The 13,062-nt window shown below is 39.0% G+C and overlaps 1 protein-coding gene and 1 pseudogene across 1 annotated transcript; one reads left to right on the top strand and one right to left on the bottom strand.

Annotated features, from left to right (window-relative positions):
* The first annotated feature begins 2,311 nt into the window (after positions 1 to 2,311).
* LOC143867219 (WRKY DNA-binding transcription factor 70-like) lies at positions 2,312 to 4,471 on the top strand. Its single transcript, XM_077376067.1, has 3 exons — positions 2,312 to 3,022; positions 3,517 to 3,624; positions 3,988 to 4,471. Exons 1-3 carry the CDS (start codon positions 2,679 to 2,681, stop codon positions 4,469 to 4,471), a joined length of 936 nt encoding a protein of 311 aa, XP_077232182.1. The 5' UTR covers positions 2,312 to 2,678.
* Positions 4,472 to 5,257: 786 nt separating this feature from the next.
* Positions 5,258 to 12,531, bottom strand: LOC143867205 (secreted RxLR effector protein 161 pseudogene; annotated as a pseudogene).
* Between the last annotated feature and the right edge of the window lie 531 nt (positions 12,532 to 13,062).

Here is a 13,062-nt window from a genome sequence, read left to right as displayed (position 1 = left end):
TAATAAGCATGGCAGAACACTTGTGATGAATTTTTACTATAATATGTCGTTTATTTAACTTTGAATTTTTCACCATATTTACAAATAATAAATGTGAAACTGATGGAGTTGTCAAATTCAAGTTTAATTAGGAAAAATGGGTTTTATTTAAAAATTTGCATTTAATTAAAAAACTATATTTTTAAATTCTTCAGGCATTTTTAAAGTTTGAAAACAGATAATTAGAAGTTCAAAATTTCCAGAAGAATTTTCAATTTTTTTGGAGAATTTGTGAAGTGTGGCTTGGGATCTGTTAGGGACCATTGTAGAATGAATTTAGCTGTAAGGTGTTGCATAAGAGAGCAGCCACCTAATGAATAAGAAATTAGGTTGTCTCTGTTGAAAAGTGAGCCTACGTACCTGTTCTCTCATGCAACTGCAGGCCTGCAAAATGCCTTCTGCGGCCCCTAGCAAATCCTTGTGGCTTTGAATGAAAAAGTACAAAAAATTAGACCCGGCAAATGGGTAACCCGCGCGGGTACGGGTACGATACCCGTGGGTATGGGTACAAAATACCCGTGATTCTACGGGTAGGTTTTTCATGTACCCATACCCAACCAGCACGGGTTGGGTAAACCCGCGGGTTACCCGCCGAATTTAAATTTATATTTTCGACCTGATTTTTTTTTCAACAAAAGCTTTCACGGAATACCAACGGAGTTCCGTGATTTTTTTTTTTTCGACAGAAGTTTTAACGGAACTCCGTGGGTACCCACGGAGTTCCATAAAATATTTTTTCCCCTCTTGATAGAGTCGGCATGAGAAGAGGCAAGATCCCTAACATCTAAGATGGTTTTCCTAAGGAGGAGATCTGATACGATTAAGGAGAGGAGAGGAAACTAAGGTTTTCTTGGAAGAAGTGGCGAGGATGCTGATCTTGAGATCATAGGTTTTGGGAGATTTGCAAAAACGGTGAAGAGAGAAAGAAGAAAAATCTTACATTTAGTGGGGTTTTCAGGCTCCCTCAAATCTCTCCATACCGATGAAGAGAAAGAAGAAAAATCTTACCGATGAGGGTTTAGTGGTAGTGATGGTGATGAGGTCAGAGATGAGGTGGGGTCGAGCGGCGATGGTGGCTACAGGTTCGGGTGATCAATGGTGGTGGAGAAGTGGTTGCAAATCCCTCCCTTCTCTCTGATCTTTTCCTTGCAATGAAAATGAAAAAATCAAAGAAATCTGCTTATGTTAAAAACCCTATTTCGATGGCATATAAAAGGTATTTTAAAAAAATAAAGAAATCTGCTATGTTATTAGGTATTTTTAACACTTACGGGTAAACATGCGGGCACCCGGGCCCAACCCGGCCCGGCCCGCTGATCACGGGTATTTGGATGATCTAAACCATTCATTTGTTCGGCTCAGTTATCGCCCCAATCTCCAATATGTTTGCTGTAAAATGAACGTACGGTTCAAAAATTAAAAAAATAAGAGTATAAAAACTGCTGCAAGTTAAAGGGTTAGAATCATCATATGGAGAATTTTTTAGGCACAATCTAATCTACTGCAGGGCATCATCAAATGAGTGGTGTAGATAATCCAAATAGGTGGGCCCTAGTATAATTTTTTTTATGGGATTAAAGATACACACTCACATTTCATGTAGAATCTCATATGAATTAACAAAATATGCTGACAACTGAGTCATGATGCCCGTTTTTTTTTATTGACTAAAATGCTTTTATATACTTCACAAATCCCAATTATATTCCTCTAGAGGTACACGGGGCGGCATTGAATTAGGTGTTTGGGACAACCACTGCACGTAGGGGTGTAAACGAGCCGAGCCGAGCCGAGCCGAGCTTGGCCAGGCTCGGCTCGGCTCGTTAAGCTCAAAAGCTCGGCTCGGCTCGTTAAGCTCAAAAGCTCGGCTCGGCTCGAGCTCGAACCAGGCTCGGGCTCGGCTCGGCTCGGTCAGGCTCGCGAGCCTTACTGAGCTCGGGTTATATTATGTTCATACCCCTCATCTTCCCTGGACAGCCCTACTAGTGTAATTTGACTACTTTTTTTACACTATGGGGGGTGGTCCTAGTAACAAATGGGGTTCCAAAAATGAAGTGACATATTTTGCCCCTCTTTTTAATGTATAAATTAATATATAATATATATATTTAAATATATTAAATTCTTAACGAGCCTTAACGAGCCAAGCCGAGCCGAGCCTGGACTAAATTAGGCTCGGCTCGTTAAGCTTAACGAGCCTGGTGAGCCGGCTCGGCTCGGCTCGTTAAGGATTCGAGCCGAGCTCGAGCCGAGCTTTTTTCGAGCCGAGCTCGAGCGAGCCTCCGAGCCCGAGCCAAAATTGACACCCTTAACTGCACGCGCGTCTTCCTATCATCTTCTCACTATGAGGGTAATCACGTCATTTCATGACATTTTGTTCACTAATTCACGACATTTTGTCCACTAACTTACAACTACGCAAGCGGTATCAAACGATATGATGTCTTATGATGACGTCACCACCTTGCATAATAATAATCTAGAAGAGATAATTCTTCTTATCAGCTTCCTTTACATTTCCTTCCATTTTCAATCCCTTTTACTTCTCAATGCATAAAAGCGGATAACACTGTCCCCTACACCTAACTCTTACAAGACCCAAAAAAAAAAAAAAAGCACAACCCTAAGGCAAAAGCCAAATGGAGTCTCCACCTTGGCCGGGATATGTTTCCGAGGACCGGAAAATGGTGAAGCATGGGCTGATCAACGGTCACAAGTTCGCCTCGGAGCTTCGAATTATAGTCCAAAATCTCCAAGGCGTTTCGGAATCGAAGATGATGGAGACCCTTGTCGAGAAAATCTTACAATCGATCGAAGGAAGCTACACCGCGCTGAATTCTGACGAAGGCCGAGGGGGTGGTCAGAATCCCCGGAATATTCAAGCATGTTTGTCACTTTCTGATGAACACATGAACAAATTGACCGATGAGAGCGTGAAGATTCCAGTGACGGCGAAAGATCAGAGCAGACCTACAAAGAGAAGGTGATTAGATTTTGATTTTAGTTTATTTTTTGTTAGAATATTGGATAAATTAGTAATTTTTGATTAAGTGTGGGGGATCTTGGTCATGTTAGATTATCAGTGGCTTAGCTGGCAGGGATGCAAGTCAATCAAAGGGAGGGTACATATTTTACTTTACCTTTTTTTGTGTAGGAAAGTTGGGAGGGTACACATAGCTTTTCATTGATGATAAATATGGCCCCTCCTCCATTCCAAAATTTGCATGCATGATCGTGAGAGATCATTTGCCTTCGTTAAAAAGTTTAGTTGGAATTGTAGAACTCCGCATCTTTAGGATCCTTGTCTAGACCCTGGTTCTCAGTACAAGGTCTCCAACCAAAAGATTCTTCCACCTGGGAACCGGCGCCACAGAAATTAAGAATTTTTTTTTCAAATTAGAAAGAGAAAAGAGGAACCTTTTGTAATTTATTTTTATGTATTTTACGAAAAATGAATTTAATTTTTCTTGGTTGCAGAAGAACAACTACAGAGACATGGACAAAGGTCTCAGCAGCAGCTCTTGATGATGGCTATGCCTGGAGAAAATACGGGCAAAAAGAAATTCATGGAGCCAAATATCCAAGGTCTTTTTCTATACCCCCTTCTACTTTTGCAGGATAGAAAAGGGAAATATCATTCCCGCCCCCTTCCGTTTGTCTTTTCCTGATAATGAAATCATTTCAGGCAAAAGAGCAAACTCAAGATGGTGGACATATCATTTCCTTACATAAAAATGTATTACATATAATAATAAGTTGGGAAATAGAGTATTGTAGTAACTAAAAAGGGGGATTAGAGATTTGTCTTCTGGACCCAGTTCAATCTATGTTTTACCAAGGCAAATTTACAATATCTTTCAATTTTCCAAATAAATCATTCTTAAGTTCAAAATCATATTATTCTCGATTATGAATTAATTCCTTTTGATTATTATTATTGTATAACAGGTGCTATTTTAGATGTACCCATAAAAATGACCAAGAATGCCAGGCAATTAAGCATGTGCAAGGAAGAGAGGACGATCCTAACACCTATCTGATCACTTACATGGGGCAACATACATGCAAAGATCTCCATAAAAACCCTAAATTTGTCTTCGATTCTCCTCAAAGGGAACCTTTTTTACTGAATTTTCAGTCACCCTTCATAAGGAAACAAGAGAACCCTTGCTTCTCATCCTCTTCCTCAATTAAACAGGATACTTTTCAAGAGAAGCTGATTGATCTCCATCACAACAACGAGTCGGTAATTCATATGTTGTCGGATTTAATGGCATTGGAATCATATGGGCAGACGTTGGAATCGGATTCCGGTGATGTCGCCTTTGGTGTGTACACATCTACCAGTCCTAATAACTTGGACTTGGATCCTATGGTGGATTCAGTTCAGTTTGATGACTTTTTCAATTTTGGTGAGGGAGATTTATTTTAAGTTAATGTAACAATAAGATGAGAAGATTGTCCATATGACAATGTCATATTTATCCAACGGATGGATTTTGCATATTCTCAAATTTGCCCATTTGATTTGATTGTCGCTCTACTTTTTTCCTTTGCACTACATTTGCTAGTCACCGGCCCTAACCATCAACATGTATGGTCTACAAGAGAGAGAGAGAGAGAGAGAGAGAGAGAGAGAGAGAGAGAGAGACTTTCAAGCCTATGGGAATCTTCTTTACTAGATTGACATGAATGATTAGGTCATATTTTGGACTATTTAACTTTTGATAAATCGACTCCCCATGTGTCTATCTCTCTCCTCTTTCTCTCTCTAACCTAGAGGAGAGAGAAAGAAACAAGGGGAGTCGATTTATCAATTTGGGGAGTCGATTTATCACTCCCCTTTAACTTTTTGTACCTTATACATCCCTTTCATTGTAAGCTCCATGATGTTGTTCCCTAGAAAAAGTTCCATCTCCCGTACTTATCTCTTGGGTTTTCTTACCTTCAATCTCCTTGTCCCGAACTTATATATGATATATATTAGAAAAACAATGTACCCATGCAATGCACTGGGGACCGAAAAAATTAAACAAATCATAAAAGATGCATTAACGCAGTTTTAAAAAAATGAATTTGTAAAATGATGTACTTCAAATGCAAATAATGCCTAAAACGTTCGAAAAAGGACTCTTAGTTCTTATGAGTTACAAAAGACAATGTATATGTTCCCTAGCACAATTCATAAAGAAAAAAGATATAGTGCACATCATACAACTCATGAAACCTGCTCCTCAAAATTCCCTTCTTGTTCCACAAAATGCAAGGTTGAATTATACAAAACCTATAGATTTCACATAAGTGATTAAAAAATGATAGCTTGTGGTCATAGTCCATACTCGCTCGCCTTCCCCAAATATTTGAACAGCATAATTCAGTTTGTGACCTGAAGCATAAAGATGATAGTTTAAAAACTCCATATGTAGAGAAAAAATGTATATCTTCACAAAGCTTTATTCACTCACCCAAATATAGAATATAAAAGAGGCAAAAAACCAAAACAAAGAAAGAAATCATTACTGACAGAAGGTAAATAACCCGTAAGCTTAATAAGTGGGTTTGTATTTTATTTTTTTTTATTTCGGCATAAATTTCGGACCAAGCTGAAACCAAAATTTCAGCTGAAATCCTGAAATTTCGGCCGAAATTCGGTAAACTAACAAGTTTTTTGGGCCGAAATATCTATAATCTCGACTGAAATTTGGTAAAGGAATAAGTGAAATTCCGAAGGGCAACACACAATAGAGGGGGTGTTTTAAAAATTTTCTATTCAAAAGCATGAGCTTGTGAAATTAACCTAGTTAGTTCTAACCCTTGTTCAAGATTATATCCAAATAGAAAGAGGAAAGAGATTATCAATCACACCACAAGAGAGAGGAGAGGAAGCAAGGAGACCACACAATGATTTTATAGTGGTTCGGTCACAACTTGACCTATTCCACTACCCAAGTACTTAGTCTTTCCTTGGGATTTTCTCCACTATGGCAAGGCTCCTCAATGCCGCATCACAAAGCGTATACAACCGATCACCGCCTCCACAAGGGGACACACCCTTGTATTACAACTCCGCCTCCAAGGATGTTCTTCTTCGTTGCACCGCAGCCTTGAAGCAAGAATCTCCTTTTTGCGATTCCAAATACGATTAGAAGAAGGAAGAAAGAAAATGAAAAGCTCTCAAGCCTCTTTAAGGCGAATACAACTCTCAAAGCTCACAAGACTCCCAATGATTGAAGCTAAATGCTTAGGGGAGTACCTCTTGGCAAGAAATGAATGCAAGTTTGAGTGCTCAAGAGATTTGATAAAAAATCCTTTTGATTTTGAAAGAGAAAACCTCTAGGGTTTGATAATGATTCAACATGTGTGAATGAGATTTTTCTTCATGTTTAAATACTCATAGTTGATTTAGAAAACCTTAATGGCAAAACTGTAATAAAACTGGGTAGGTGTGGTAGTTGCACCTGCCATTGGCAAGCTCAAACGACTCTTTCGCTGAACCGGCGCAGTCGACCGAGCAACCACGGTCGGTTGCCCTCCCTTATTGGGAGCCTCATTTTTATTTTCAAATTTTTTATCGCCGCGATCGACCGGGGTAACCGCGGTCGCCCTCCGAGGGCTACCTGTTCAAAAAACATTTTGGCTTGAAAACAATCTCGCAGTCGACCGAGGGGGTCGCAGTCGTCCGCCGAGACCAACCTGGATGATTTCTCAAATTTTAGAAATCATTCTGCGGTCAACCTAGTTGGCTTGGCGGCCCGATAAATTTCGAGATGTCCTAGATTTTCAGGTTCCATCCCGCGGTCGCTCGGCCTATTCCGGTCGACCGGCCCTGCTTTAAAAACTCGATTTTAAATATTTTGTGCAAGGGACTTTGGGTCATGGTCTTTGGGTTTTAAACATGTGTTTTCAAATACATTAATACACTTAGAAAAATGGTTCTAAAGATGATTTGAAAACACAAAAACATGCAAACACGGTATGCCAAGAGGATTCCCATGCATTCTAAACATATGAATCTTGAGTCTTCTTGATCTTCAATCTTCTTGGGTGCTTGCGTGAGTCTTCCTTTGTCTTGAGATAGTCTTTGAACATGTTCTTGTGCTTGTGGTTCCCTTGATTCTTCGATACACCATATGGCTTGAAGGATAACCACCGAGACTTGACTTTCTCTAAGACTAGCCGTTGTTTTTCTTGCTCCAAGTATTAATATGAATGAGACCTATCTTAATCACAACACTAGAGCAACCATTGGCAAACTACCATCAATTTGGGTTTGTTGATCATCAAAACAAGAGAGGTATGTACCATTGGGCTTACATTTTACCCCTTTTTGATGATGACAAACTTAAATTGATTATGAGGTTGGAGGCTGCCCATCAATAAAATAATTATGGATAACTTCTTCAACACATAGTGTTCTTCTTTTGAATACTCTATATGATTTACTTCTAGTAGAGTATCCAAGGAAAATACCTTCATCGGATTTGGCATCAAATTTGTGAAGGTTATCTTTTATATTCAAGATATAATACTTACATCCAAACACCTTAAAATATTTAATATTAGGCTTTCTATCATTCCAAAGCTCATAAGGTGTTTTGTGAGTGTAAGGCCTAATCATGACTCTATTAATGACATAGCAAGCTGTGTTAACGGCTTCCACCCAAAAGATTCTATGCACATTTTTGTCATGAAGCATAGACCTAGCCATTTGCTGAAGAACCCTATTTTTCCTCTCCACTACACCATTTTGTTGTGGGGTTTTAGGTGTTGAAAAGTTGTGATCAATTCCATGTTCTTTGCAATATGAACTAAAGTGAATGTTTTCAAATTCAGTTCTATGATCACTCCTAATTTTTGAAATCTTGCAACCTTTTTCAACTTGTAATCTATTGCATAAAGTACAAATTTTTTCAAAAAAACAAACCCAAGTAAATCTAGAGAAATCATCAACAATAACAAACACATCTTCTACCATTAAAACTACATATTTTCATGGGACCAAACAAATCCATATGCACTAATTGTAATGCTCTAGATGTAGATATGATATGCTTGGGTTTAAAAGAATCTTTATGTTGTTTACCAAGTTGACAACCTCTACATACAATATCATTCTCATATTTTAACTTGGGTAAACCTTTCACAATCTCTTTGGAAGCAAGGTCGACATTAGATCTATATTTGCATGGCCTAGCCTTTTATGCCAAATCCATGAATTGTCTTCTACGGAGGAAAGACATTTCACGTCTTGGTCATCTAGCTCTTCTAGGACCAATGAATATAGACTTTCATCTCTAGCCGCTACAAATTTGATTTTACTTTCTTTTATCTTTTTTAACTATTCATTTGTTATTTTTAAATAAAACTTCACAATCAACATCGCATAGTTAACTAATACTTAGCAAGTTTTGATGTAGGCCTTCAACAAGAAAAACATTTTTTATACTAAGGCCTTTAAACTTAATAGTACCTTCCCCAGTGATTTTTCCTTTGCCATTGTCTCCAAAAGTGACATGTCCTTGGTCTCCCATGACAATGCTTGAAAATTTGGCGGGACCTCCAGTCATGTGCCTTAAGCATCCACTGTCTAAGTACCATCTATCCGTTATGGCTCTTGAGCTCAAGCACCCCTGCAAAAAGGATTTAAGTCTTGCCCTTAGGTACCCAAGATTGAGTTGAGATGGATTGCTTGCCATGTAGCATACGAAATTGGACTTCTCATCTCCACTCGAGTTACTCCGTGATGTGTCGCTTAAGCCATCCCAGTTGGCGCTGAAGCTCTTCTTCTTCTTGTCATCTGGGATGGCTTAAGCGAGTCCTTCTTGAGTAGTGGGCACTTAGTATGGATGAGTCCCTCTTTGCTGCATTCAAAATATCGAATCGAATCATCATCTTCTCGTCTTCTTCTATCTTTGTCTCTCTTTGGGGATTTGCTTCTTCTTGATGATTGATTCTTCCGATTGAATTTTTCAAATCTAGAGATCCTTTTGGAGAGGAGAGGCATTTCCGAGGTTGCGCTTTTCATGCTTAGCTCTCTATCACTGTCATCTTCATCACTGTGAACTTTGGCTTTGAAAGCTACATCCTTCTTCTTTGATTCTTCCTTCTTTCCTTTTCTTTTGCTTTCCTTCTTCTTCATCTTTATCTCATGGGTGATTAGGTTCCCCATGAGATCGTCAAGTTGAAGGGTATCCAAGTCTTTTGATTGCTCAACTGCCGTGATCATTGGATCCCAAGAATCCGGGAAGCATCTAAGGAGTCTTTGAACCAACTAAAAATTTGTGTAAGTTTTTCCTAGGGCATTCAACTCATTTACAATATTAGTAAACCTTGTGAACATGTTGGAGATGGACTCTCCTTCATGCATCTCAAAGGCCTCAAAATCACTAATAAGCATGTTAACCTTAGATTTCGTCACTTGAGTCGTCCCTTCATGAATTGTCTCAAGTGAGGTCCAAATCTCCCTAGCCGTCTTACAAGTTGAGACTATATTAAAATCCTCAGGAGAGAGAGCACAAAATAGTAGTGTTACTCCTTTGGCATCCAATGCAGCCTTTCTCTTGTCAGCGGGACTCCATTCCTTCCTATCCGTTGTGGGTTCAATGTACCCATCTTGGACTAGCTCTCAAATTTTAAAATCTACGGATTTTAAATAAAAGGCCATTCTAATTTTCCAATATCCATAATAAAAGGCCATTTTAAAATATGGAGGTTTATTTGAGGCAAAACCCTCAATATACCTGGAGGGAGCAACCGGAGTAGGAAGGGGATTAGATGAGGATGGAGGAGGATCGATTGCCATGGATTTTTCTCTTATAGATTTTAGGATCTAAAATCTCTATAAGAGCCTTTAGCTTTGATACCAAGTGAAATTCCGAAGGGCAACACACAAGAGGGGGTGAATTGGGTGTTTTAAATTTTTTCTATTCAAAAGCATGGGCTTGTGAAATTAACCTAGTTAGTTCTAACCCTTGTTGAAGATTATATCCTAATAGAAAGAGTAAAGATATTACCAATCACACCACAAGAGAGAGGAGAGAAAGCAAGGAGACCACAATGATTTTATAATGGTTCGGTCATAACTTGACCTACTCCACTACCCAAGTACTTGGTCTTTCCTTGGGATTTTCTCCACTATGGCAAGGCTCCTCAACGCCGCATCACAAAGCGTATACAAGCGATCATAGCCTCCACAAGGGGACACACCCTTGTATTACAACTCTGCCTCCAAGGACGTTCTTCTTCGTTGCACCGCGGCCTTGAAGTAAGAAACTCTTTTTTGCAATTCCAAATACAAATAGAAGAAGGAAGAAAGAAAATGAAAAGATCTCAAGCCTCTTTAAGGCGAATACAACTCTCAAAGCTCACAAGACTCCCAATGATTGAAACTAAATGCTTAGGGGAGTACCTCTTGGCAAGAAATGAATGCAAGTTTTAGTGTTCAAGAGATTTGATGAAAAATCCTTTTGATTTTGAAAGAGAAAACCTCTAGGGTTTAATAATGATTCAAAAGGTGTGAAATGAGGTTTTTCTTCATGTTTAAATACTCATAGTTGTTTTAAAAAACCTCAATGGTAAAACCGTAATAAAACTGGGTAGGTGGGGTAGTTGCACCTACCACTCGCAGGCTCAAACGACTCTTTCGCCGAACAGGCGCGGTCGACCGAGCCACTGCAGTCGCCCGCCCTTATCGGGAGTCTCATTTTTATTTTCAGAATTTTTATCACCGCTGTCGACCGGGGTAACCGCGGTCGCCCTCCGAGGGCTACCTGTTCGAAAAATATTTTGGCTTGAAAACAATCTCGCGGTCGACCGAGGGGGTCGCGGTCGTCCGCCGGGACCAACCTGGATGATTTCTCAAAATTGAGAAATCATTCCACGGTCAACCTAGTTGGCTCGGTCGACCAGCCCGATAGATTTCGAGATGTCCTGGATTTCCATGTTCCATCCCGCGGTCGTGCGGCCTATCCCTGTCGCCTGGCCCTGCTTTAAAACTCGATTTTAAATATTTTGTGCAAGGGGCTTTGGGCCATGGTCTTTGGGTTTTAAAAATGTGTTTTCAAATACATTAATGCCCCTAGAAAAATCGTTCAAAAGATTATTTGAAAGCACAAAAACATGCAAACACAGTATGCCAAGAGGACACCCATGGATTCCAAACATATGAACCTTGAGTCTTCTTGATCTTCAATCTTCTTGGGTGCTTGCATGAGTCTTCCTTTGTCTTGATATAGTCTTTGAACATGTTCTTGTGCTTATGGTTCCCTTGATTCACCATATGGCTCAAAGGATAACAAGCGAGACTTGACTTTCTCCAAGACTAGCCTTTGTTTTTCTTGCTCCAAGTGTTGATATGAATGATACCTGTCTTAATCACAACACTAGAGCAACCATTAGCAAACTACCATCAATTTGGGTTTATTGATCATCAAAACAAGAGAGGTATATCCTCCTTTCAACAAGGAAAACATAAACAAGTTCATACGGTGTCGTACTTTTTGGTCATGTGCTATATCCTGCTTTCATGAGTGCTCTAGAGAATTTAGCCCAATTCTCATAGGAAGCGGCCACACTTCCACGCTCATATAAGTGTATTTATCAGGAGTGCCCTGTAACTACGCACCCTAGTGACAATCAGCTAGCCAGCTACTCAGCTATAGATAACATTATGAGTCCTACAACTCATCCTCTTATCGTTACAGGTAGCACCCACATCATAAGGATAGGCTTTGTGAACTTAATTCTCATACAACTTGGTGCAAAACAAATCACTCAAATAACTTATTTTTTTCATTGAACCTACTTTTTGGGATCTCCAGTCAGATAGGTTGGGTTCATGTTATTGGTGATCTAAATAGTGGGCTTCAGCCCCATCCCCCTCGATGTGCTAATGACTCAATTTTCTTTTAGTCCTTTTGTAAGACAATCTGATATATTATCAATTGATCTTACATAATCTATGGTTATCACTCCATTCTTCAACAATTTTCTTATGAAGTTATGCCTCCGACGAATGTGTCGAAATTTACCATTATATACATTATTACCTGCTCTTCCAATAGCACCTTGACAATCACAGTGGATTGTAATACCTGGTACTGGCTTATTCCAACATGGAATATCAGACAGAACTTTTCTAAGCCACTCGGTTTCCTCACTTGCTTTTTCTAAAGCAATGAACTCATACTCCATTGTGGATCGAGCTATACACGTTTGCTTGGTTGACTTCCAAGAAACCGCTGCACTTCCTAGAGCGAAGACATATCCACTTCTAGATTTGGTCTCAAATCGAGATACCCAATTGGCATCGCTATACCCCTCTAGTACAATAGGATATTTAGTGAAATGTAAACCATAGTTTATGGTTCCTTTAAGATATTTCAATACTATAATTAGAGCTTTCCAATGATCACTACTAGGATTACTGGTATAGCTACTGAGTCTACCCACTGCATAGGCTATATCTAGCTTAGTACAGTTCATCAAATACATTAGAGTCCCTATAACTCTAGAGTATTCAAGTGGATTTACTATACTTCCTTTATTCTTACATAATACTAGTTTACAATCAACTTGATTAAACCTTCTTAGTATTTTTTCTACATAATGAGACCGAGTTAAAATTATTTCTTCTGGGTTTCTTTTTATTTTAATACCCAGAATTACATCTGTCTTTCCCAAGTATTTCATATCAAAATTATTTGATAAAAATCTCTTAGTGTCTTTAATTACACTTACGTCTGTTTCGATGATCAACATATCATCTACATACAAACAAACAATAACACCACTATCCCCACTAAATTTGTTGTATTCACACTTGTTTGATTCATTTATTATGAATCCATTTGATAGGATTACACTATCAAACTTCTCATGCCAGTGTTTTAGTGCTTGTTTCAAACCATACAGAGATTTTATTAGTTTACACACCTTATGTTCTTAGCCTTGGATTATAAGGCCTCCAGGTTGATCCATATAAATCTCTTCATCTAATTCACCATTCAGAAATGTTGTTTTGAC

Source organism: Tasmannia lanceolata, unplaced genomic scaffold (assembly GCF_043159265.1).
Source record: "Tasmannia lanceolata isolate RefF3 unplaced genomic scaffold, GAP_Taslan_0.1 ptg000003l, whole genome shotgun sequence".
NCBI lineage: Eukaryota > Viridiplantae > Streptophyta > Magnoliopsida > Canellales > Winteraceae > Tasmannia > Tasmannia lanceolata.
This window is presented reverse-complemented; position numbering and strand designations above follow the sequence as displayed.